Source organism: Furipterus horrens, unplaced genomic scaffold, assembly GCF_987537825.1.
Source record: "Furipterus horrens unplaced genomic scaffold, mFurHor1.1.pri manual_scaffold_4, whole genome shotgun sequence".
Lineage (NCBI taxonomy): Eukaryota > Metazoa > Chordata > Mammalia > Chiroptera > Furipteridae > Furipterus > Furipterus horrens.
The window spans coordinates 120,650,261-120,674,891 of NW_028327174.1; the positions used below are offsets into that span (position 1 = coordinate 120,650,261).

Consider the following 24,631-nt stretch of genomic DNA (forward strand, 5'->3'; position numbering starts at 1 on the left):
AATATTCAGATTTCAAAATGAGAAGAAAATGTGGAAATAAATTATACTACACAGATCTTTGAAACTGGGGGAGTGTTAATTCCAAGAAAGTTTTTAAAAAATTTTTAAGATTTTATTTATTTATTTTTGGAGGGAGGGAGAAAGAAAGGGAGATAAACATCAGTGTGGGGTTGCCTCTCATACACCCCCAACCCAGGACCTGGCCTACAACCCAGGCATGTATTATGACTGGGAATTGGTTCACAGGTAGGCACTCAATCCACTGAGCTACACCAGCCAGGGCCCAAGAGTTTTTAATATTAAATAACCCGGGCTTCATATCCTACTGGCAGTCATCCTGTCCTCTGTGCAGGGAGGAGTAAATTGGATAATAACTTCCATTAGTATGAGGTGGGGGTAGGTTTCACATATAAATCTCCTCACAAATGGGAGAGCAAATAGTGTCCTGCTTAGTAAGTCACATAATGGAGGTGTTAGTTTTATGTCCTAGAAAAGTGCCTTTGTTGGCTTGTTATCTTCGAAGTGGTTGAGGCAGGAGGCTTTCAGCTCACAATTTCCCCTGCTTTTCCTTCTCCCCAGGATTGTCTAGCATCTGCAGTCTTTCCTCCAGTCTCCGCTTCCATTCTTCTCTGAGCCTTAGGAGGAGAAACAATATACATGGCTTAGTGCATTTGCCTTCATATCTGCTGGTCCAGTAAAGTTTTCTTTTCCTTCTAAAGAATATATTTTTTAAATTTAAAACATTTATTTATTTGAGAGAGAGAGGAAGGGGAGAGAGAGAGGGAGAGAGAGAGACTGATATGAAAGAGAAACATCAATTGGTTGCCTCCCATACACATCCCAACTGGAGATCAAACCCACAACCTAGGTATGGGCCCAAGCAGGGATTGAACTCATGACCCTTTGGTCTATGGATTGAGATTCCAAGAAACTGAGCCACATAGACAAGGGCCTTCTAAAGAATATTTTTAAGAGAAACACATGACTTTTACAAATTAGTGAAGAAAAAAATGAGTAGACAAATAAACAAAGTCTATGAATATATAGTTTTCCTCCAAAGTTATTTCTTCTGAAATTGATATATTACTCAATGTAATCTCAGTCAAGATCTCTGCAGGACTTTTTTGTAGATAAGAACAAGCTGATTCTAAATTTTATATGAAAAGCAAAAGAAATATATTAGTGCAAACAATTTTGAAGAAGTAAGTTAGAGAACTCACATGACATGATTTTGAGACTTAATATAAGGCTACCACCATCAAGATGGTGTGGAGTTGGGAAAGAAACAGACAATAGATCAATGGAATGAAATAGAGGGCCCAGAAATAAATATACACAAATATGACAAATTGATGTGGACAAGGGGCAAAGACAGCTCAATGGAGGAAGGTGTGTGTGTGTGTAAATTTAAACAAATGAGGCTAGGACATCATATATGTATATTCAAAAGAAAAGATGGACTTTGATCCATACCCCACATCTTATATCATAGAATAGAGCCAATGTAAAATGTAAGAGTAAGATTTCTAGGAAAAAATCTGACAAATTGATGTCTTAATTATTTCCCTGGGGTTAATGGAAGAATTCTTAGATACAACACAAAGAATGATTTATTTAAAAAAAAAGAAAATTTTGGACTTAAATTTGCTCTGTGAAAGACACTGTAAAGAGAATAAAAGACAAGCCACAAAGAGAGAAGATATTTTCAAATCACATATTTAGGGAATTGTTTCCAGAATATATATTAAATTTCAAAGTCAATGGTAAGAAAATAAACAACTAAATATACTACAGGCAAAAAATTTGAACATTTTACTAAGAAGTTGTATGGATGACAAGTACATAAAAGATGCCCAAGATAATTAGAAGAATGTAAGTTAGAAACACAGTGAAGTACTACCAACATCATAGAATGATCAAAACAAAAACAAACACCAAAACCCACAAAAAAGAAAAATGTAAAAACAAAATTTAAAAAATCTTCTTACAATGAAAGCCAAAACAAGGGTTGGTGAGGAAATTGAATAATTGGAACCCTCTCACATTGCTGTGCAAAATGGTACAGTTTGGCAGTTTCTTTTACAGTTAACCATACATTTACCACTTAACCCAGTAATCTCAATCCTGAGTATTTACTCAAGAGAAATGCCAATTTATGTTCACACAGAAAACTGTACGTAAATGTTCATAACTGTTTTATTTATAGTCACCCCAAACTAGAAATAATCTAAATGCCTTTCAACTAAGGAATAATAACCAAATTATGACATGTCTGTGTAACAGAATAGTACTCAGCAATGAGAAGGAATGAGAGATTGATACACACAAGAATTAATTCCAAATATATTTTGTTAAGTGAAAAAAGGCAGACTCAAAAGACTACATAATGTATAATTCACTTATGAAATTCTGGAAAAGGCAAAATCGGATGGATAGAGAACAGATCGGCGGTGGCCAGGAATTAGAAATTGGCAGAAAAGTTAACCATAAAAGAACATAATGAGATAAATTTTTAGAGTGATGGAACCATTCTATATCTTGATTGTGGTGATTACATCATTCTGAGCATTTATCCAAACTCATAGAGCTTTTCCTCTCCACACGGTAGTCGAGATCAGCAGGCCTATACAGCTTGTGCTGAGTGTTGCCGGGGAAACTCCTTTGTGACACGGATTTGGAATCAGACGCAGCCATGGGGAAAGTGGAGATACCGCAAAAACAAAATGAGAATAAAGGTAGAAAAGAGAAGCCAAAATCTAATAAGACTGAAGAGGCAGCAGAAGAAAAGGAAGAAGCTATTTCCCCCAAAGCTAAAAAAGTTAAAAAGAAAGCGAGGCCTTCTGAGGTTGACATGAATTCTCCTAAATCCAAATAGGAAAAAAATAAAAGAGGAGCCATCTCAAGATGATGTGATTTCTCCTAAAATCAAAAGTGTAGAAAAAACCAAAGAGCCCATGGAAAAGAAAGATGTTTCTTCTAAAACCAAGAAGTTAAAAAAAAATGAGGACCCTTCTGAAGAAGAAGTAGGTGCTCCTAAGCCCAAGAAGATGAAGAAAGAAAAGGGAATGAATGGAGACATTGGGGAGAAAGGCCCCAAACTAAAGAACGGATTCTCTTATTCTGGACCTGACTCTAACTCCAATGAAGCTGCCAGTGAGGAAAGCAACAGTGAGTTGGAGCAGGAAATATCTATGGAACAAAAAGAAGGAGCTTTCTCTAATTTCCCCATATCTGAAGAGACTATTAAACTTCTCAAAGCCCATGGGGTGACCTTCCTGTTTCCTATACAAGCAAAGACATTTCACCATGTGTATAGTGGAAAAGATTTAATTGTACAGGCACGGACAGGAACTGGGAAAACATTCTCCTTTGCCATCCCTTTGATTGAGAAGCTTCTGGGAGAATTGCAAGACCAGAAGAGAGGCTATGCTCCTCAGGTACTGGTTCTTGCACCCACAAGGGAATTGGCAAATCAAGTAAGCAGACTTCAGCGACATCACAAAAAAGTTGGCAGCGGCTTGTTTTTATGGCAGAACACACTATGGAGGTCAAATTGAATGTATGCAGAATGGGATTGACATCCTGGTTGGAACACCAGGTCATATCAAAGACCACCTGCAGAATGGCAATCTAGATCTCACCAAGATTAAGCATGTTGTTTTGGATGAAGTTGACCAGATGTTGGATATGGGGTTTGTTGATCAAGTGGAAGATCTTTTAAGTGTGGCATACAAGAAAGATTCAGAAGACTATCCCCAAACACTGCTTTTTTCTGCAACTTGTCCTCATTGGGTATATAATGTTGCTAAGAAACACATGAAATCTACATATGAACAGGTGGACCTGATTGGTAAAAGGACTCAGAAAACTGCAATAACTGTGGAGCATTTGGCTATCAAGTGTCATTGGACGCAGAGAGCAGCAGCTATTGTGGATGTGATCCAAGTGTACAGTGGTTTTCACGAGCACACCATCATTTTCTGTGAAACCAAGAAAGAAGCCCAGGAATTGTCTCAGAATGTCTCCATATGGCAGGATGCACAGTCATTACATGGAGACATTCCACAGAAGCAAAGGGAAATCACCCTGAAAGGTTTTAGAAATGGTGATTTTGGACTTTTGGTTGCAACCAATGTTGCTGCGCGAGGGTTAGACATCCCTGAGGTTGATTTGGTTGTACAAAGCTCCTCACCAAAGGATGTGGAGTCCTACATTTATCATTCTGGGTGAACCAGTAGAGCTGGAAGGACTGGAGTTTGCATCTGCTTTTATCAGCACAAGAAAGAACATCAGTTAGCACAAGTGGAGCAAAAAACGGGAATTAAATTTGAATGAATAGGTGTTTCTTCTGCAACAGAGATTATAAAATCTTCCAGCAAAGATGCCACCAGGCTTTTGGATTCTGTACCTCCCACTGCTATTAGCCACTTTAAGCAATCAGCTGAGAAACTGATAAAAGAGAAGGGAGTTGTGGAAGCCCTGGTGGCAGCACTGGACCATATTTCAGGTGCCACATCTGTAGACCAGTGCTCCTTGATCAACGCAGAAGCGGGCTTTGTGACCATGATCTTGAAGTGCTCAATTGAAATGCCAAACATTAGTTATGCTTGTAAAGAACTGAAAGAGCAACTGGGTGAGGGGATTGATTCCAATGTGAAGGGGATGGTCTTTCTCAAAGGAATGCAGGGTGTTTGCTTTGATGTCCCTACTGCCGCAGTAACAGAAATACAGGAAAAATGGCATGATTCACGGCGCTGGCAACCCTCTGTGGTCACGGAGCAACCGGACCTGGAAGGACCACGGGAAGGATACAGAAACTTCAGAGGACAGTGATCAGGAGGTGGCAACAGAAATAACAGATTCCAAAACAAAGGCCAGAAACGGAGCTTTAGTAAAGCATTTGGTCAGTAATTGAAGTAGAAGATTTATATGGCAAAACAAAACAATGTTTGGCAACATGGAACTGAATCCCCCCCCCCCCATACAAAGTTAAAAGTACACTGTTTCCTTCCTGACCACTTGTTCAGGCCCGTCTCTTCCAGAGACACGCTTCATCCAAATTATTTTCTCTGATGATTGTCATTTATAACTTGATTGCTACCTCTATATCAGGCTTTCCTTTTGAAAAGGTATATAAATTCATTACATTTTTATTCTAATGCATTTTTATGGATTATATGATAAAGTTAAGCATGTATTTGCCTGCACGTTTAAGTTGACCTGTCTTTATACTTAAAAAGGTATCTCTTAACAGTGTTCTTCCCTAAATACCTATGGGGAATGCAACAATCTCTGGAGAAGCACTTTGTTCTGTAATTGACATTTCTCAGCCATCTGCCTAGCAATTCCTCATATGGTCCTATAATATGTCTTCTGAGAATTAATACTGAGCAGTATTTTGAAGCAAGTTTTCAAACTTAGCTTGGACATGATAAAGTTTATGCCAGCATATACTCTAGATTTGGAGGGCGGTGATGCATTTGATAGGAGACATTATGTGGATTTGCCATTGTTATGTGCACTTTGATACATTTTTAGCTTCTCAATATAAGGGGATTTATGCTTCAGTGAATTCTTCACAGATTTTATACATCTATATTATAACAAAATATTTTAATAGAAAGCAAGTATCTTTAAGGAATTCCAAATGTATGGGATGGCCCCATAACTTTCTTCAAAAGTAAGAAGGCTGGATAAATGGGGCTTGATGATAATGTATTCCACTTCCTACTGGAAGATAACATTATTTACCAAGAAGGAGTTAAGGGAGTTAGGGGGCAGAGATTTGCATTGCTGAAGAATGAAAAAAAACAAACACTGAAAATAATTTTCATATGTGAGAAAGAAATATCTGATGAGAGCAAAGAGAAGAACAAGTGAAGATGCATGATAAAGCATTCCTTTAATGGTGAAAACTTAATGAGTCATTAATGTTTCTGGAGGTTAACATCTAATGGGCAAACTGAAATTTTTAGGTAAAATGATCCGGTTTAGTTTCTCAAAGGCCTAGTTCCTATAGCCACACTATAGGAACTGCTATTCCATTGGGACGTTTTAGCTACTTAGGAAACTTTTTTTTTAAGACAAAATATGTGATTATTTTAAGTTGTTGCTTTAAGGAAACTGAAGAACTTGATATAGTCTCTGGCTAGATAAGTCTTTGAGTTCTCAAATATTACTTCTCTGGGAAACTTTCTGCATGATCCAGGAACTTAAGAGCACCATTGTCTTCTTGCCTTAATTTCTCAAAATTCTGTACTGCAAATCTCAGGGAATAAACTATGATGGGAGAAGTTAAACTACATGGCCGGTCGTGTTTTTATTTAATTAAGTGAAAATTTTCTATGACCTGGTTTCTCTCACTTGGTTGAGTCTTTATATTTAACTACCTCTTTCTTACTTGATCACCTTGCGATAAGGGATTCAGATGGCTGATTCTTGAGGCAATGTTCTTTTTCTGTTTGAACTCAGTTCCATCTTTGAATCCTGACTGGTGTTTCTCTGTTCTCAGAAATTCTCTTGGGGTTTTGTTCTTAATTTAATTTTTTAAAAATTTTATTGTTGTTCAATTACAGTTGTCCCAATTTGTTCCCTGTTTCTCTCCTCTGCCCCACCTACCCTCCTTACATTCTCTTGGTTTTTATTCCTTGATCCACTTGTCAATGTTACCACTTTTCCTCCTGTTACTCATGACTTCCTATCAAGCCTCAGGAATTTAGGAGAAGGTGTTTCATGAAAAAACCGATCTTGTGGATTATAATTTGTTAGATTCTGGTTTTTCTCAATATTTTCATAACCACCAAAACATTTCAGTTTGGATAGAAATTGGGTACCTTATCAAGCAGGTAAAAGGACACAATACCTGCCCTTTATTAAACCTTTATGTAGATTAACCTAAAAAAAATAATTAGGGCTAAATCAAAAGTAAGAGGAAGATTATTGGATATTTCACTTTATGCAACTTAGTTTTAAGGAAAACATGGCTATGACTGTTTCAATAAATGAAGCTAAATATTCTTGCTTCCCCAAGTTCAAACCATATTTATAACTATATAATTTAGCAACTGCTTGATTGAAATGAGCTTATTGGGCTAGCCTGGGGAACATTATTATTTTTACTATATTCTACAGAGAAAATATTCTCCAGTTTATGAACATAAAATACAGTTCATTTTTACATTGAGTTTATCTGTACAGTGGTTTCTTTACAATTGTACATAAAATTTTTACTATAAAACTGAGTTAATGTATAAAATACTGCTTTATGTCATAATAAAAGTCTTAGTACTTAAAACAAAACAAAACAAAACTCAAACTTCACACGAATAGAAAACAAATGCATGGTGACCATAAATCAATAAAGAGGAAAATCTGTAGTTAGATGGGCAGAGAATGTAAATTGGCCCCTCCAGAAAAAGAAATCCAGCTGTTCCCTATACATATCACAAACCTCAATCAAATGTAATTGATTAAATTCAGTTTAAAACACAAACTGAACTAACAAGCAAAATAGAGACAGCTCATAGATAGAGAGCAGGCCGACCGCTATGGGTGAGAGTGGGGTGAAGCCTGGGGTAGGGTGGAGGGACTGAGGGGAAAAAGAGAGAGAGAGAGAGAGAGAGAGAGAGAGAGAGAGAGAGAGAGTGAGAAAGAACTCATGGACATGGACAACAGTGTGGTGATTGCAGGGGTGGGGGAGTGAGTGGAGGTGGAAGTGGGTATAGGGGGGATAAATGGTGATGAAAAAACAAACAAACAAATGAAACAAAACAACAACAACAACAAAAGACAGTGAGATTCTATGTTCACTTGTTAGATTAATAATGGTTAAGTTTGACAACACAGTATTAGCAACTATGTAAATTAGCATTCCCATACTCAGGATGAAAGTTGAAATTAATACAATATCTTGACAAGACAAGGAGGCTATAAAACTTTTATAAAACTCATTTTTTACCTAATATTTTTATTTCTATGAAGCTATCCCATAATATCTATCCATACATGCAAAAATGTATGTACAGATATCTTTATTACAATATTGTTTGTGAAGCCAACAAATGAAAAACGACCTGTCTTTCGATGTGATTGGTTAAATCAATTGTTACATCATTACAAAAGAAAACACTAAAGAAGAATTAAGTGGGTTATCTTATTAAGGTAGACTAAGTTTTAAAAGTTTGGGGCTTTTTTACATAAAAATACTGGATACATATTTATTTTCTTATTCAAACTTGGGTTTTGGGGAGACATATACAAGAAACCATGGATGTCAAGTGTTCTTCAGAGGGCAGGCCTAGGAGGCTCAATGGGAAGGAAAATCACTTCTAAACATACACCCTCTCTTGATGCTTTTGATGCTTGAATTAAATATATATATATATATCTTTGTTAATTCTTAAGAGTAAAGATAACCAAAATGGAAAGATTAGATAAATGCTTTTATTAGTTTTCTAGGGCTACCACAACAAAATATCAGATTGGGTGACTTAAACAACAAAAATTTATTTTCTCAGAGGTAAGATGGCGGAGGAGTGAGGAGAGGCTGCGGTTTTAGGCTCCCGAGACCCGTCTGTAGTTTGGACTAATTGCAGACAGAACATCTCAGTGAGCAGCTGGACATTGGCAGGAGTCGAGCCTTGGCACTGCTGGATTAGAGAAAACCATCTCGGAACAACCTGTTTAGTGAGGATAGCGGAGGAAAAGGGGACGAAACGGGATTCCTGACTGGGGCGGCTGCCCGAGCTGCTGCTGGAAGCACACAAAGGCTTTTTGGTGAACACAGGCTGCCCCGGAGAGGAGTCGGGAGGAGACCGGATCTCTACCCGCTGGCAGAGACGGGACTCGACCAAGTGGCATTGGCGCTGAAGAACAGGAGACAGCGTGCTGCCGGGCAAGTGAGAACATAACTCTCCTTTATATTTTTCTCTAGTGGACGGTGGAGAGGGGAGGAAAGTTTGGGGGTGGTAGACCATTCTTGAGGAGCCCAGGCGCAGAGGCGCGCTCATCCACTCCCCAACCCTACCCTTGGGTCACGGGGGCGCACATAGGGAAGTGCTCTCACTCACTGGCCCAGGTGCGCGGGGCCGAGTCCAGGCGTCCCTCGGACACTCCCCAACGGACATAAGATCAGTGCCCCTACGGGCACAGGGAGGGCCCACTGAACACGCAGAGGACCGTGCACAGATACCCCTAGCCAGCTCCCGTGGGCGCCGGGCGCCGGGCTGGAAAGCAGACCACTAGCGCAGGCTCTGTTCGTGCCCGCCCAGACGGGTGAGGGAAGGCGGGCAGCTGCAGCACGGGAACAGCGGGAGGAGGCGACCCACGGATGCTCACTTCCACTGAGCACAAGTGTCCCCGGCCCCGCTCTAAGAGGCGAGAGACCAACTCCCGGAGCTCGGCTCAGCGGGACTGAGGGCACAGGGCGGCGCGCGAGCGCGAAAACACCTCAGCACGGGGTCAGTGGGCGCCAATCCTGGGACAAGCTCTCAGGCGGCCCGCGAGTGCAGGGACGCGCGCAGGGACTCCTTGGCGCGAACACGGAAACACCTCGGCCCGGCAACAATAGGCGCCAATCCCGGGACAAGCTCTCGGGCCGCCCGCGTGGGCAGGGACGCGCGCAGGGGCACCTTGGCGCGAACACAGAAACACCTCGGCCCGGCAACAATAGGCTCCAACTGTGGGGCAAACTCTCGGACCACCCGAGCGCGCAGGGGCTCGCGCGCAAGGGCACCTCAACTGGCTCCAGCGGGCAGCAAGGGAGCGCGACGTGCCGGCAACCGTGGGCGCGCGCCATTGCGGCAACCGGGGGCGCACACCAGTCCTGCAAAAAACAAGAACCTCTGACCTGCCACACTAGACCAGCTGCAGATGCAGAAAAAGAAGGCAACACACCAAGGCTAAAACGGAGTAAAAACATCGCTTTTTTTTTTTCTCCCTTTTTCTTTCTTTCTTCTTAATTCTTTTCTTTCTTTCTTTCTTTCTTTATTCTTTTCTTGGGTTTTTATGGGGGTGTATAATTTTTTTTTCAATTTTTTTCTCTCTTTCTTCTTTCTTTCTTTCTTTATTCTTTCTTTTCTATCATTCTTTGTTCCTTTCTTTCTTCCCTTTTGGGTTTTTTGGGGGGGGGTTGTGGTTTTTTTTTTTCTCTTTCTTCTTTCTTTCTTCTATATTCTTTCTTTTCTTTCTTTCTTTCTTTCTTCTTTTCTTTCTTCTATTTTCTTGGGATGTTTTTGGGGGGGGTGTTTTTTTTTCTTTTTTTCTCCCCTTCCAAAAAGAATAACAAACTTTATCTCTAACGTGTTGCATATAACCTCTCTTCCTCATCCTTTCTCTTTAATCATTGTTTATTCGTTTGTGTGTCTAGTTTAGCCCCCTATCACTCTAAATAATAGAATATAATTACTATATAAACCCAAATACAATACAATCCCACTTTCTTACTATATTATGCATTTTTCTATCCTTTTCTTCTATTTTTATTAACATACAATGTAAATATTACCTACTGGCTTTCACAGTCTCAACTATTATTAATCTTTCACCCCCTCTATCAAAAATTATATTTTTCATCCCCAAAAACAACTCTTATCTATTCTTCTTATAGTATAAAAGCTCTAATCTCTTTACATTTATATTAATATGGGCTCGTTGGCTGACGATAGCAGGATAGAGTGGTGGATACTTTTTGAGGGTGTGGGTCTCCTGCCTGGGCTGTGTGTTTATGTTTTTAACAGCATATCCACAAAAGAACTCAAGACAAAGCAGATAGAGTGACTCTCAACCAACTAGCCGGAAGGAAGATACTACCAAAGAACATCTGAAATATAACCAAACAGCATAAACAAACGACATAAAGGGTAACTCAAGAACATCAGGCTCAGGATATCAAAGAGACTGCACCACTGAAACCCCCAGATCTCCGATAAAGAATCTCACACCACAAAGGAGGGAAGTCAAAGCAGACTACCCCCCCCAAAAAACCAAATAAATAAATAAATAAAAACAAACAAAAAGAATCCAACATGGTAAGACGCAAAAATAACCCCTCAATGAAAAGAAAAGGGGAATCCTCAGAAAGAGAGATAGATGAAATAGACATAGTCCAAATGTCAGACATGGAATTCAAAACAATGGTGGTAAAAAAGCTCAATATACTCGACATCCTTAAAATCAACTATGACAACCTCCAAGGAAGTTACCAGCAGCTCCAAGAAAATTACAGGGAACTTGCAGAGAACTACAACAGCATAAAAAAAAAAGACATAGAAACTGTTAACAAGAACCTGGAAGAACTTAAGAATGCAATCTCTGAACTGAAAAACACAGTAAAATCAGTAAAAAGCAGACTAAACGAAACAGAGGATCGGATTAGTGAGTTAGAAGATAATGTAGAGAAAAACTCCCAGACAATACAGCAAAATGAAAAAAGATTGAAAAAATATGAACAAGATGTAAGGGAATTACAGGATAGCATGAGAAGAAATAATATCAGGATCATAGGAATTAGAGAGGGAGAAGAAAAGGACCATGGAATTGAAAAACTGATAGGAAAAATAGTGACAGAAAATTTTCCGAACCTGATGAGAGAAAAAGTTATACAAGTTCGGGAAGCACAGAGAGTTCCAACGAAGAGGAACCCCCAAAAACCCACTCCAAGGCACATCATAATTAAAATGGCAACATTCCAAGACAAAGAGAGAATCCTAAAAGCAGCAAGAGAGAAACAGCAAATAACATACAAGGGAGCTCCGATAAGGCTATCAACTGATTTATCAACAGAAACATTACCAGCCAGAAGGGAATGGTCAAAAATATTTCAAGCAATGAAAAACAAAGGCCTACAATCAAGAATACTCTACCCAGCAAGGCTCTCATTCAAAATAGAAGGTGAAATAAGGAGTTTCTCAGACAAAGGAAGACTGAAAGAATACATCTCCACCAAACCAGCACTGCAAGACATGCTAAAGGGAGTGTTCTAAGAAAAAAGAAGAAAAGAACAAGAGAGGAGAGGAACAGAGGTACAAAGGGAAATGAATAAATACACGTCAATAATAACCTTAAATGTAAATGGATTAAATGCTCCCGTTAAAAGACATAGGGTAACGGAATGGATAAGAAAACAGGACCCACATATTTGCTGTCTACAAGAAACACACCTCAAAACAAAAGATTTACACAGACTGAAAGTAAAGGGATATAAAAAAATATTCCAAGCAAACGGACCAGAAAAAAAAGCCGGGGTAGCAGTCCTCATATCAGACAAAACGGATTTCAAAGCAAGGGCAATAAAAAGAGACAAAGAAGGACATTTCATAATACTTAAAGGAACAATCCATCAAGAAGATATAACACTGATAAACATATATGCACCCAACATAGGAGCACCCAAATACATAAAGCAAATACTTGAAGACCACAAAAAGGATATCAACAACAACACACTCATGGTAGGGGACTTCAACACTCCATTATCAACAATAGACAGATCATCCAAGCAAAGAAACACCAAGGATATACAGGCATTGTACAACACACTAAACCACATGGATCTAACTGATATATATAGAACTTTTCACCCCAAAGAAGCAAACTATACATTCTTTTCAAGTGCACATGGGACATTTTCAAAGATAGACCACATGATAGGTCACAAAACAAGCCTCAACAAATTCAAGAAAATTGAAATCATATCAAGCATCTTTTCAGATCACAATGCCTTGAAACTAGAAACCAACCTCAGAGAAAAAAATCAAAGACACCCAAACTCATGGAGATTGAATAACATGCTATTAAATAATGAATGGGTTAACAATGACATCAAAGAAGAAATCAAGAAATTTCTAGACTCTAATGATAATGAGCACACAACAACCCAAAACCTGTGGGACACAGCAAAAGCAGTCCTGAGAGGGAAGTTCATAGCAATACAGGCATATCTGAAAATGATAGAAGAACCTCAAATAAAAAACCTAACCATAATGCTACAAGAACTAGAACAACAACAACAAACAAAGCCTAGGGCAAGAAGAAGGAATGAAATCATCAAGATCAGAGCAGAACTAAATGACATAGAGACTAAACAAACAATCCAAAAGATCAACAAAACTAGGAGCTGGTACTTCAAAAAAATAAAATCGACAAGCCTCTAGCCAGTCTAATCAAGAAAAAAAGAGAGAAGACACAAATAAACAAAATCAGAAATGAAAGAAGAGAAATCACGACTTATACCTCAGAAATACAAATGATAGTTAGAAATTACTACAGACAACTGTATGACAAGAAATTTGACAATCTAGAACAAATGGGCAAATTTCTAGAAACATACAACCTTCCAAAACTGAATCAAGAAGAAGTGGAAAGTCTCAACAAACCAATAACAAAAAAGAAAATTGAAACAGTAATCAAAAATCTCCCTGCACACAAAAGCCCTGGACCAGATGGCTTCACAGGTGAATTCTACAAAACATTCAGGGAAGAACTAACTCCTATCCTCCTCATACTGTTCCAAAAAATCCAAGAAGAGGGGAAAATCCCAAACTCTTTCTATGAAGCCAGCATTATCCTAATCTCCAAACCAGGTCAAGACACAACAAAGAAAGAAAACTACAGGCCAATATCACTGATGAACGTCGATGCTAAAATCCTCAATAAAATATTGGCAAACAAGATCCAGCAATACATCAAAAAGATCATACATCATGATCAAGTGGGCTTCATTCCAGGGATGCAAGGATGGTTTAATATTCGCAAATCAATAAATATAATACATCCCCTAAACAGAATGAAAGACAAAAATCACATGATCATATCAATAGATGCAGAAAAAGCATTTAATAAAGTACAATACCCATTTATGATGAACACACTCAGCAAAATGGGAATAGAGGGAGCATACCTTAACATAATTAAGGCTATATATGAGAAGCCTGAAGCCAACATCACACTCAATGGACAAAAACTGAAAGCATTCCCCCTGAAATCAGGAACTAGACAAGGTTGTCCACTCTCTCCACTCCTTTTCAGCATAGTGTTGGAAGTCCTAGCCACAGCAATCAGACAAGAAAAAGAAATAAAAGGCATCCAAATTGAGAAAGAGGAAGTAAAACTTTCATTATATGCAGATGACATGATAGTATACCTAAAAAACCCTATAAACTCCACTAAAAGACTACTTGATATAATTAGTGAATTTGGCAAAATCGCAGGGTACAAAATAAATATATAGAAATCTAAGGCATTTCTGTACACCAACAATAAAATAGCAGAGACGGAGACAAAAAAGAAAATACCATTTACTATAGCAAGAAGAAAAATAAAGTACCTAGGAGTAAACTTAACCAAAGAGATAAAAGACCTGTACTCTGAAAATTACATAACATTGAAGAAAGAAATTAAAGAAGAAACAAATAAATGGAAGCAAAAAAATACCATGTGCTTGGATGGAAGAATCAACATCATCAAAATGGCCATACTACCCAGAGCAATTTACAGATTCAATGCAATTCCTATTAAAATACCAATGACATATTTCACAGACCTAGAACAAATACTCCATAAATTCATATGGAACCAAAAAAGACCCCGAATAGCAAAAGCAATCTTGAGACAGAAGAACACAGCAGGAGGAATCACGATACCAGACATCAAACAATACTACAAAGCCACTGTGATCAAAACAGTCTGGTACTGGCATAAGAACAGACATATAGATCAGTGGAACAGAATAGAGAGCCCAGAAATAAACCCAGGCCTCTATGGTCAACTAATATTTGATAAAGGAGGAAGGAACATAAAATGGAGTGAGAAGAGCCTCTTTAACAAATGGTGCTGGGAGAACTGGATAGGGACCTGCAAAAAAATGAAACTAGACCACCAACTTACACCACACACGAGAATAAACTCAAGATGGATCAAAGACTTAAATGTAAGCCGTGACACCATAAAAGTCCTAGAGGAAAACATAGGCAAGAAAATATCAGATATCTCACGTAGCAATCTCTTCACGGATACATCTCCTAAAGCAAGAGAAATAAAGGAAAAAATAAATAAATGGGATTACATCAAACTAAAGAGTTTCTGCTCAGCAAAAGAAAACGTCAGCAAGATGAAAAGGAAACCAACCATATGGGAAAACATATTTGCCAATGACATCACAGACAGGGGACTGATTTCCAAAATATATAAAGAGCTTATACGACTCAACATCAAGAAAACAAACAACCCAATTAAAAATGGGCAAAGGACCTGAACAAACACTTCTCCAAAGAGGACATATAGAAGGTCCCTAGGCACATGAAAAAATGGTCAACATCATTAGCCATCAGGGAGATGCAAATAAAAACCACAGTGTGATACCATTTTACACCAGTCAGAATGGCCATCATCAACAAATCAACAAGCAACAAGTGCTGGCGAGGATGTGGAGAAACGGGAACCCTACTGCACTGCTGGTGGGAATGCAGACTGATGCAGCCACTATGGAGAACAGTATGGAATTACCTCAAAAGATTGAAAATGGAACTGCCTTTTGAACCAGCGACTCCACTACTAGGATTATACCCGAAGAATCTTGAAACACCAATTCAAAAGAACTTATGCACCCCTATGTTCATTGCAGCACTGTTTACAATAGCTAAGTGCTGGAAACAGCCTAAGTGCCCACCTGTAGAGGAGTGGATCAAAAAACTGTGGTACATTTACACAATGGAATACTATGTAGCAGAAAGAAAGAAGGAACTCCTGCCATTTGCAACAACATGGATGGAACTAGAGAGTATTATGCTTAGTGAAATAAGCCAGGCAAAGAAAGTGAAATACCATATGATATCACCTAATACAGGAAACTAAAGAACAACACAAACAAAGGAACTAAATAGAACAAAGAGCAGAATAGCAGTCAATAGGGGGGAGGGGAGAGGGAGAGAAGGGGGATAAGTAAGGGAAGGGTTTAGTCAAAGAACCTGCATAAAAGATTCATGGACATGGACAATGGGGAGGGATATGATTGCGGGAGAGGGGGTGGGATGGGTGGGGGAGAGAAATTAGGGGAAAAGGGGACAACTGTAACTGAGAAACCAAAATAAAAATAAAAAATTTATTTTCTCACAGTTCTGAAAGCTGGAAGTTCAAAATCAAAATGTCAGTAGATTTGGTTTCTCCCAAGACATTTCTTTGGCTTGTAGATGGCCTTCTTGCTCCATCCTCACATGGCTTTCTCTAAGTGTACATTCTTGGTGTTTCTTTATGTGTTTAATATCCTCTTTTAATATGGACACCAGTTAGATTGGATTAGGGTCCACCCTAAAAGTCTCACTTTAACTAAATTAAATTTTTTAAAAGTTCTGTTCCTAAATATTGTTACATTCTGAGGTACAGGGGGAGTTAGGGCTTCAACATATGAATTTGGGGGGTATGGCTCAGTTCATAACTGCTAAAGTGAAATAATACATTTTATTACAGAAAAATAAATACACAATAAAATATTTTTAAATTATTCAACATTATTTTTTGCTCTTATAAATAACCCTAAAATGAGGGTCATAATACTTAATACTCTGTCCATGTACCAGTCTATTTTCTTCAGAGTGATTCCCAGGGCTGAATAGCTTAGAGGGCACTAAATACTTTGAAGGCTCCAGGAAATTTTTACCAGATTGACTCCAGGAAACTTCTTACTTAAAATTCTGCTCAAGTATGGGCCCAAGAAAGAATGGAGAAAATCTGGAGTGTCAGCCTGTTGTTTGATTGTGGTATTGTTTAAGCAGATTAGCGACCGAGGATTGGAAGTTAAAATATTGAGAGAATTAAGGATATCAGAGAATGTTAAGACATTGGTTATAATTCTCATTCTACCTCAACTTTAAATAAAAATAAAACACATAAACATAGTCTGTCTGTTTGAAAGGGGGATAAAATATGGGACTGCTATTCTTCCATTTGTGGGCAACTGCCTCACACACAGATCTTTCCACATTTTACTTAAGGACTAATGATTTATTGAGCCTGTAGAGACATATATTGGTATTTATCTGTGAGTAGTTTTTGTAGTTATTTCTTCATTATGGTTATTAAATATTCATTCTATATCTTAGTTTTTAACCAACCGCTCCAACCTGAAGACTAGTCTCACAAATTCTTTTATTTTTTAAGTATATTTTATTGATTATACTGTTACAGTTGTCCCAATTTCTTTTCCCCTTGCTCCCCTCTTCCCAGTACTTCCCTTCCCTCCAGCAATCCCACCCTCCTTTTAGTTCATATCCATGGGTCATGTATATAAGTTCTTTGGCTTCACCCTTTCCTATATTATTCTTAACTTCCCCCTATTTTGTACTTACCAATTATGCTTCTTAATCCCTGCACCATTCTCCCATATCTTCCCTTCCTCCTCCCAGTTGATAACCCTCCAAATGATCCCCATATCTATGATTCTGTTTCTATTCTGGTTGTTTGCTTAGTTTGGGGTTGTTGTTTTTTTGTTTTTTGTTTTAGGTTCTGTTGTTGATAGTTGTGTTTGTTGTTATTTTGATGTTCATAGTTTTGATCTTGTTTTTCTTAAATAAGTCCCTTTAACGTTTCATATAATGATGCCTTGGTGATGATGAACATCTTTAGCTTTACCTTGTCTGGGAAGCACTTTATCAGCCCTTCTGTTCCAGCTTTGCTGGATAGAGTAATCTTGGTTGTAGGTCCTTGTTTTTCATCACTTTGAATACTCCTTGCCAGTTCCTTCTTGCCTGCAGGTTTTCTTTTGAGAAATCATCTGATAGTCTTATAGGAAAGCCTTTGTAGGTAGCTCTCTTCTCTTGCTGCTTTTAAGATTCTCTCTTTATCTTGAACTTTTGTCATTTTAATTATAATGTGTCTTGGTATGGTCCTCTTTGGGGTCTAGCTTGTTTGGGACTCTGTATGCTTCCTGGACTTGTATGTCTATTTCCTTTGCTAAATTAGGGAAGTTTTTCTTCATTATTTTTTTCACGTGTTTTCAATTTATTGCTCTTCCTCTTCTCCTTCTGGCATCCCTATGATTTAGATATTGGTACGTTTAAAGTTGTCCCAGAGGTTCCTAAGCCTCTCCTCATTTTTTTCAACTCTTGTTTCTTCATTCTGTACTATTTGACTATTTTTTCCTTATGTCTCAAATCATGAATTTGGACCCTGGTTTCCTTCCCTTCACCATTGGTTTTATGTGGATTTTCCTTCATTTTACTTGCATAGATTTCACTTCTTCCCTTATGTATTTGCTGTACTCAAGCATATCTGTCAAGTCTGTGAGCACCTTCATCACCAGTGTTTTAAACTCTGGATCTGTTAGGTTGGCTGTCTCCTCCTTGCTTCATTCTCCTACTGGATCCTTAATCTGTTCCCTCTTTTGGGCCATATTTCTCTGTCTCCTCAACTTGACAGGTTCTTGTGTTTGCCTTTATGTCTTAGGTAGAGCTGTTTCACCTGTTAATGTTGTAAGGGGTGGAACCTTAGGTATTTGTCAGTATGGCGTGGCCTGTTTCACCATGTTGTGGTGCTGTATGTGGGGGAGGGGTCTGAGAGGGAACAATGCTGCTTGCTCAGCACTCACCCTTTTTCCAGGCACTTTTCCCACTTCCCATATGGGACTGGTGCCTCTCTAGCTGTTGCCCTAGCCATTGTTCCCAGATTGGGTGGGTCTGTGGACATTCTAGGACCATGGGGCCCTCTAAAAAAACAGACTCTGCTGAGAGACTGGCATTTTCTGCCTCTGCCCCAACCTCCACTGGTTTTCACAGTCATAAGCAATGAGGCTTTATTTTTCCCCCTGCACTGGTACTGTGAGCTGTGTGGTCTGGTCTGGTGATGGAAGTGCTCCCCAGGTGTACATCCCTACTTTTTAAAATGTGTGACTGTGCTTTTTTCTGGCCAGTCATGGCTGCTGTCACCACTGCCTCTACACCACGTCCTCTCTACCCTGACTTCACCCCTCCTATCTGTCTGAATGTATATCTCCTTATATCTTTGTTTGTTGGACTTCCATGCAGCTTGACATTCTGGAACTTCTTTTTCTCTCCAGTTTTGAGGCAGCTGTACTCCTTCTTAGTTGTGAAGGGAGATACAGCATATCTGTCTATACCTCCATCTTGGCTGGAAGTCCTCTTTTTGTTAAGTATCTCTGACAGGTTCTGTAACTTAATTTGTCTCAAAAGTAAATAAATTTTTTCATTAGGATCTTTTAAAGCTCAATAATAAGGGTTTATGTCTGTGTTTCCCTAAACTTGAGGGACTTCTTGATATAGTATGGGTTCATATATTAATGAAAAGGGCTTTAATCATAATCTCTGCACTTTAGTTTTAATATGAAAGGTCAGATGATGATTTTTGCTGCTCCTATTCTGGTACAGTAATAAATATGCCTTTGCAGTGGATTTCCCTTCATGAGGAGAGATAGACCTGATTTTGGTTTCCTTGTGACCTCCAGCTCATGACATAGGGCAGGTCATGTCAACAATCAACACAGGCTAACAGCCTTGCCACATCCAAGGACCAACTCAATTTACCAGCCACTTTCCTGACTCCCTCAGCTTGAATAAAAAACCTAATTAAATTCTTTCTCACTGGTTGTTTTTCAAAGACTAAATCTTATTTTATAAAAAGCTTGAAATAATGATTTCATCTGTCTTTAGAAGTTTATAAATGGAATATTTTGTTACCTGCAGCTGAAAGCATTCTGACTGACACAGTTGATAAGCAGGAATCTGAGTAGAGAAATGTGAGTGGTCTTGAGTTGAGGCTTGATAAAACTCTCTCCCCACTCAGCTCCACCAGATTTTATGTCTGTCTGACACTGTGAGCTCTGCTAAATTTCAAAGACGTATTTTGAAGACCATACTTTTGCATATAAGCACTGTATATTTCTCAGTTATGATTACAGGGTGGACATTTAGACTTAGGTATCCATGTAATTTATTATCTAAACTGAATACTTTTGAAAATAAAAGGGAGTGCAATCTATAATTATCATAAAATTATAGGTGTATACCTGGACTGTCACAACAAACCAAGAGTTTTGGTCATTTCATATCTATGCCACACCTGACTTTTCTCAGATTGCCTCAATCAGTTATTCGCAAACAGTTTTCAACTTCTCCAACCTATGTCATGTTGCTTCTTTCTAGTTGGACTCAGAGAGAGTAAGGGGGTTTCTCACTTTGCTTGTGATCTCACCTCCAAGGCCTCTGCCACATACATAAACTACTGCATTCTTTTCAGTCAGTAAGTCTGCAGGCCTGTGTTAATGAGCATGTCCTTGACAAAACACTTGTTTCTGTTCCCCCCCCAGCTTTGGCATAGGTTCTTGCTGGGCTCAGCAATGTGAGAAAAACATAAGGTAATATTGACTTTGTTATATCAGCAAAGGTGGTGGTGGAAAATTTTGAGATTTTTGACTTCTACTGTTCACTTAGAACATATCTTGACTGCACAGTGACTTGAATTTGCCCATAGAAATGGAGGGTAGACTAAAAAAGGATGTGTGTGTTCAGAGTGTGCACTTGTGGGGAGGCATAGCCCACAGGACTGGAGTAGGGCCCAGGGGGGTTATAGCATTCATTGGTTTGCAAGGGTACACTGCATTTCAAACTCTTTGCTCAGATCAGCAGGATTTAAACAAATGTTCTTGGTTCTGGTTGTGGTTAAAAACATTATATATATATATATATATATATATATATATATATATATTTGTACAATCTGTTTTACTAGAGATATATGTTTATGTGCTTTTTGTTTTGTTTTTGTTTTTTAGCAAAAATAATGACAAAACCACTAAGTTGTCATTCATTGTTTACCAAATTAAGGCTTTTGAATTTTTTATTCACAGTTTATAAGGGCAATAGTTCTGGTGAGACTCAGAACAGAGGGGCAGACATAGGAAGCTGCTCCTATTCCCCTGCTCCTTAGATCTTCTTCTGCTCCAAGCAATGCAGCAGCTCTGTCCATGTCTTTAAACTTTTATTTGGGAGATATAAAGATGAAGTTTTTCAGCATGAGCACATTGTGAAGATTTATTCTTTTGCCTATGGAAGGAAGAGCAGACTACCCCAAACTTTGATGGGGGTTATTTCTGTGGCACATGGGAGCCTGGAGAATTAATGTGTTTCTTTAATGCACCATTTTCAATTGGTTGCCTTTTCTATAAAATTTTTTCCTAATTAAAAAATGGCACAGTATTGTTATAAAAACTTGGAACAAAGTAGAGTATACACACAATATCTGCCATCCCACCAATCAAATATCACCACTCTTAATATCTGAGTGTATTTTTCTAATCTTTTTCCTATACATACAAATTGACTTTGTATATATATATATATGTCGTTGTCGTTGTCGGCAGCCGTCCGTCTCGAGAGACGATGGTGTAGCTTAAGAGTCTATCTGCACCGCCGAGAATGGCTGTGCAGTCCGACTCGGGAGTGACACGGTATCTGTCTCCTCCCGTGTTGAATCAACATATTGACAAAAATCACATTGCATTGCAAGTTTTGCTTTTAATATTGCACCCCAGAACTTCTGGGAGGGAAGATGTAGTACAGGGTCCATATTGGAATCTGGTTTCCAGTGGACTTGTGGGCCAGGATTGAGGGGAGGATGATGGCAGGGACCACACAAGTGACTCGTTTTGCTCTCCTGGAATCTCCAGGACTGGATACTTTAACATGTGGATTTTCTATCATGTAGAAGAGCCTGGTTTTGCTTGCTGGAAAAACAGGAATGTAGTTTGAATGATGGCAGAGTTCATCCCTGGGTGTAGAGAGACTATTTCCCCTTAGGGGCTTAAGAAAGGTTTTTATAAGTTAATGTTGATTCAGTACATGTGAATTACACATGCTTGAATCTCAGCATGCTAATAAACGTGGAGGCACAGTGCCCTGATGACAAGCAGAACACTTGGGTGCCATTCCACTTGTGGATGAACATTCACAAACAGCTTGGCTGGGTTGATTCTATTTTAGAGACAGAAAAATCATTCCCTGAAAAACTGAGCTGATCTGTCTGCTCTAAGGCTCTGCACATGTGAGGGCAGGTGCTGGCCTTTTTATTCAGAGCAACATTGACACATGTGACATATGTCTTCTCATATAAGTAAATGTTTCCCTCTGAGCAGACTCCTTTAGATAGAACAACAAGTCCATTTGTCAATGAGGAAAACACCACATTAGCTTTCCCTCCCCAAATCTTAATATGTATCATTCCAGATGTGGGATCTTTCACACTTACACATATCTACTGATTTAATCCTGAAATTTAGTATAACCTCATGTGCTGCAGATTGCAACAGAGGCAGAGTGAGGGAAATATACTTTTTTAGTTCATCAAGATATTATAAATGACAGAAACTCATTTTTATTTACATAAAAATGCTCATCTTTATCTACAAGTTAGTGGTTCTCAGTTGGGGTGACTTTGCCCTCCAGAGGACATTTGTTAATGTCAGGGGGTACTTTGGTTGCCACAGTGGAGCAAGGCAGTCCTACTGGTATCTGATGTTTTGAAGGACACTGCTGAACATCTTACAAACCACAGGATAGCCCCCCACGGGAAAGAATTATCTGACCCTAAATGTTCAATATGGTGAGGTTGAGAAACCCTGGTATAGATTGTGGTAAGGTTGAATAAACAGATGAATTAATCGCGTCTTTAATTTTCTATATTTTATGATGTTCTGACATCTTAAAAATCTTGCTGGCCACAAAAGACTGCCCTTCTTGGGGCTGCCCTTTCTTAGAGGGAGCAAATTGCTTGATTGCTAGCATTTAAACCAAATCCTGCATCTGTGGGCCCAACCATTTTCTTATATACCTGTCACACATGAAGTCATATTTCCCATCCTAAATCATTCCAGGATCAGGTACCAGGCAGCTAGGGACCACATCTACAGACTAAAGCCCTCTAGAATTATTCAAACTCACCAGTCCTAAGCTGCTTACCCACTCCTTCCTTGTCTTTCTCATGAAAACCCCAATAAAGACTCTGGCTTAGATTTTCCCTTTTGTTCTGTCTTCTGCCACCTGATTGAAACTTGATGCTTCCTCTGTGGCTCTTCATGGTGTGTGATGACCCCTACCCCTGCCCTGAGATCTCATTCTTAGAACAGTGGGTAATAAAAATAATTTAGTCTCCCCACTTTCACATCTAGTCTATTTCTGGAGAAATCTACTTTTCAAAAGTAGCAGAGAAACAATCCACATACTTTTTCAGGGCACTCCTTCCCTGACGATCTTCCTCTAGTTGCCGGTAGCAAGTCTGTTTGTTAATTTCTTTTTCCCAGAAGCTTTTGAGCTTGTGACATGTTTCACAGCAAAAGACTTCCCGACGGATGTATTGATTGTTCATCTTCTAAAAAACAAACAGAAGGAAAAACAAATCTCAGTCCTTAAATAAAGCTATTCTAATTTTGGATTGGTGAAAGAAGAGTTTGAATCCAGACACTGCCATTTCTACTTTTATGTGACTGTAGACAATGCAACTCACACAGTCACTATGAGTCCGTTTCCTCAACTGTAAATGGGGAAAGTAATTATGTCAGAAAATATTGCAAAACAATTTTGAAATGAACAAAAAAAGATGTCTAGTAACCCTTCCAGATTACCTGATTATATAAAAGCTGGCCACTTTTATTGCCTTTGAGGTAGTTTACAACTTTAAAATATAGAAAAAATATGGTAGCACAAATCATTCTTGAACATGGAAATTCAAATAAATTTTGTCCAATGGGATGCAATTAATATCCCTATGAAAATCATCCAATTTTTCATATACTTGTAAATTCATCTCAGTATTTTTGATTGCCTATTGTGAGTACAATAGAGTCTGTCCGGTTCCCTTACCCCGTATGCCCAGGCATAGGCTGCTTAGGGATAATAATTAGATTTGCATGCACAACGCACTTGCAGTTATATAAGCATTCATGTCCTATTTTGGCTAGTAGCCAGCTTGGTCTATGCATAGTATATAAGGGGCAGAATTCCCCACGGGAGTATCACATGATGAGTGAAGAGAGATTATGCAGCAAGTGGCAGGAGCGTAGTTGGTGGTTGGCTGGTGGTTCAGCACACACCCACAGTGGAGGGCAAGTGTGAATGCTGTAATATTTGTCATAAAGGCAAGTCAGACATTCCAACTTTACCTCGCATATTTTTCTGGTTGCCAGACAAGAAGAATCTGCATTGGTTCCGTGATAATTGACATAGTCAGCAGGATCTGCAGCGATCCAGTTTGGAACTCGTGCCCATGGGAGGCATGGAGGGGTGGCCCGCCACCTGTGCACGGCACTTGGTGGCAGGTCTCCTCATAGCTTGGACTCCCCCACAGAACTGGCCTGAGGTCAGTGGCACTCTCGAAATGGTAGAGAAGGCCTTGTAGGAGGTGGAAAAAAGCCTAGGGAAGCTAAGCATGAGGGCAGCAGTGGCCACTTCTGTTGGGTGGATCTTCCTTGCAGCCCTACAAGCTGCAGCTGGGACCAGCATAGAAACAGGCAGGATGGCAGAGACAGCAGTCACAGGAGACAATATGTTTTGGAGCTTCTGGGAGAAGAGTGACTCTCTGAAGGCTTGCATTGCATGCTAGAAGATGACACCACTTGAGCGATGGTTCGGCGCTC

The 24,631-nt window shown here is 39.1% G+C and overlaps 1 protein-coding gene and 1 pseudogene across 1 annotated transcript; one reads left to right on the forward strand and one right to left on the reverse strand.

Moving 5' to 3' along the window:
* Nucleotides 1–547: 547 nt before the first annotated feature.
* FAM240B (family with sequence similarity 240 member B) lies at nt 548–23,364 on the reverse strand. Its single transcript, XM_090275184.1, has 2 exons — nt 23,222–23,364; nt 548–635 (listed from the first exon to the last, which is right to left on the reverse strand). The coding sequence occupies exons 1-2, from the start codon at nt 23,362–23,364 to the stop codon at nt 548–550; spliced, it is 231 nt and encodes a 76-aa protein (XP_090131310.1).
* On the forward strand, nt 2,837–4,911 carry LOC150012758 (nucleolar RNA helicase 2 pseudogene; annotated as a pseudogene).
* Nucleotides 23,365–24,631: the final 1,267 nt, after the last annotated feature.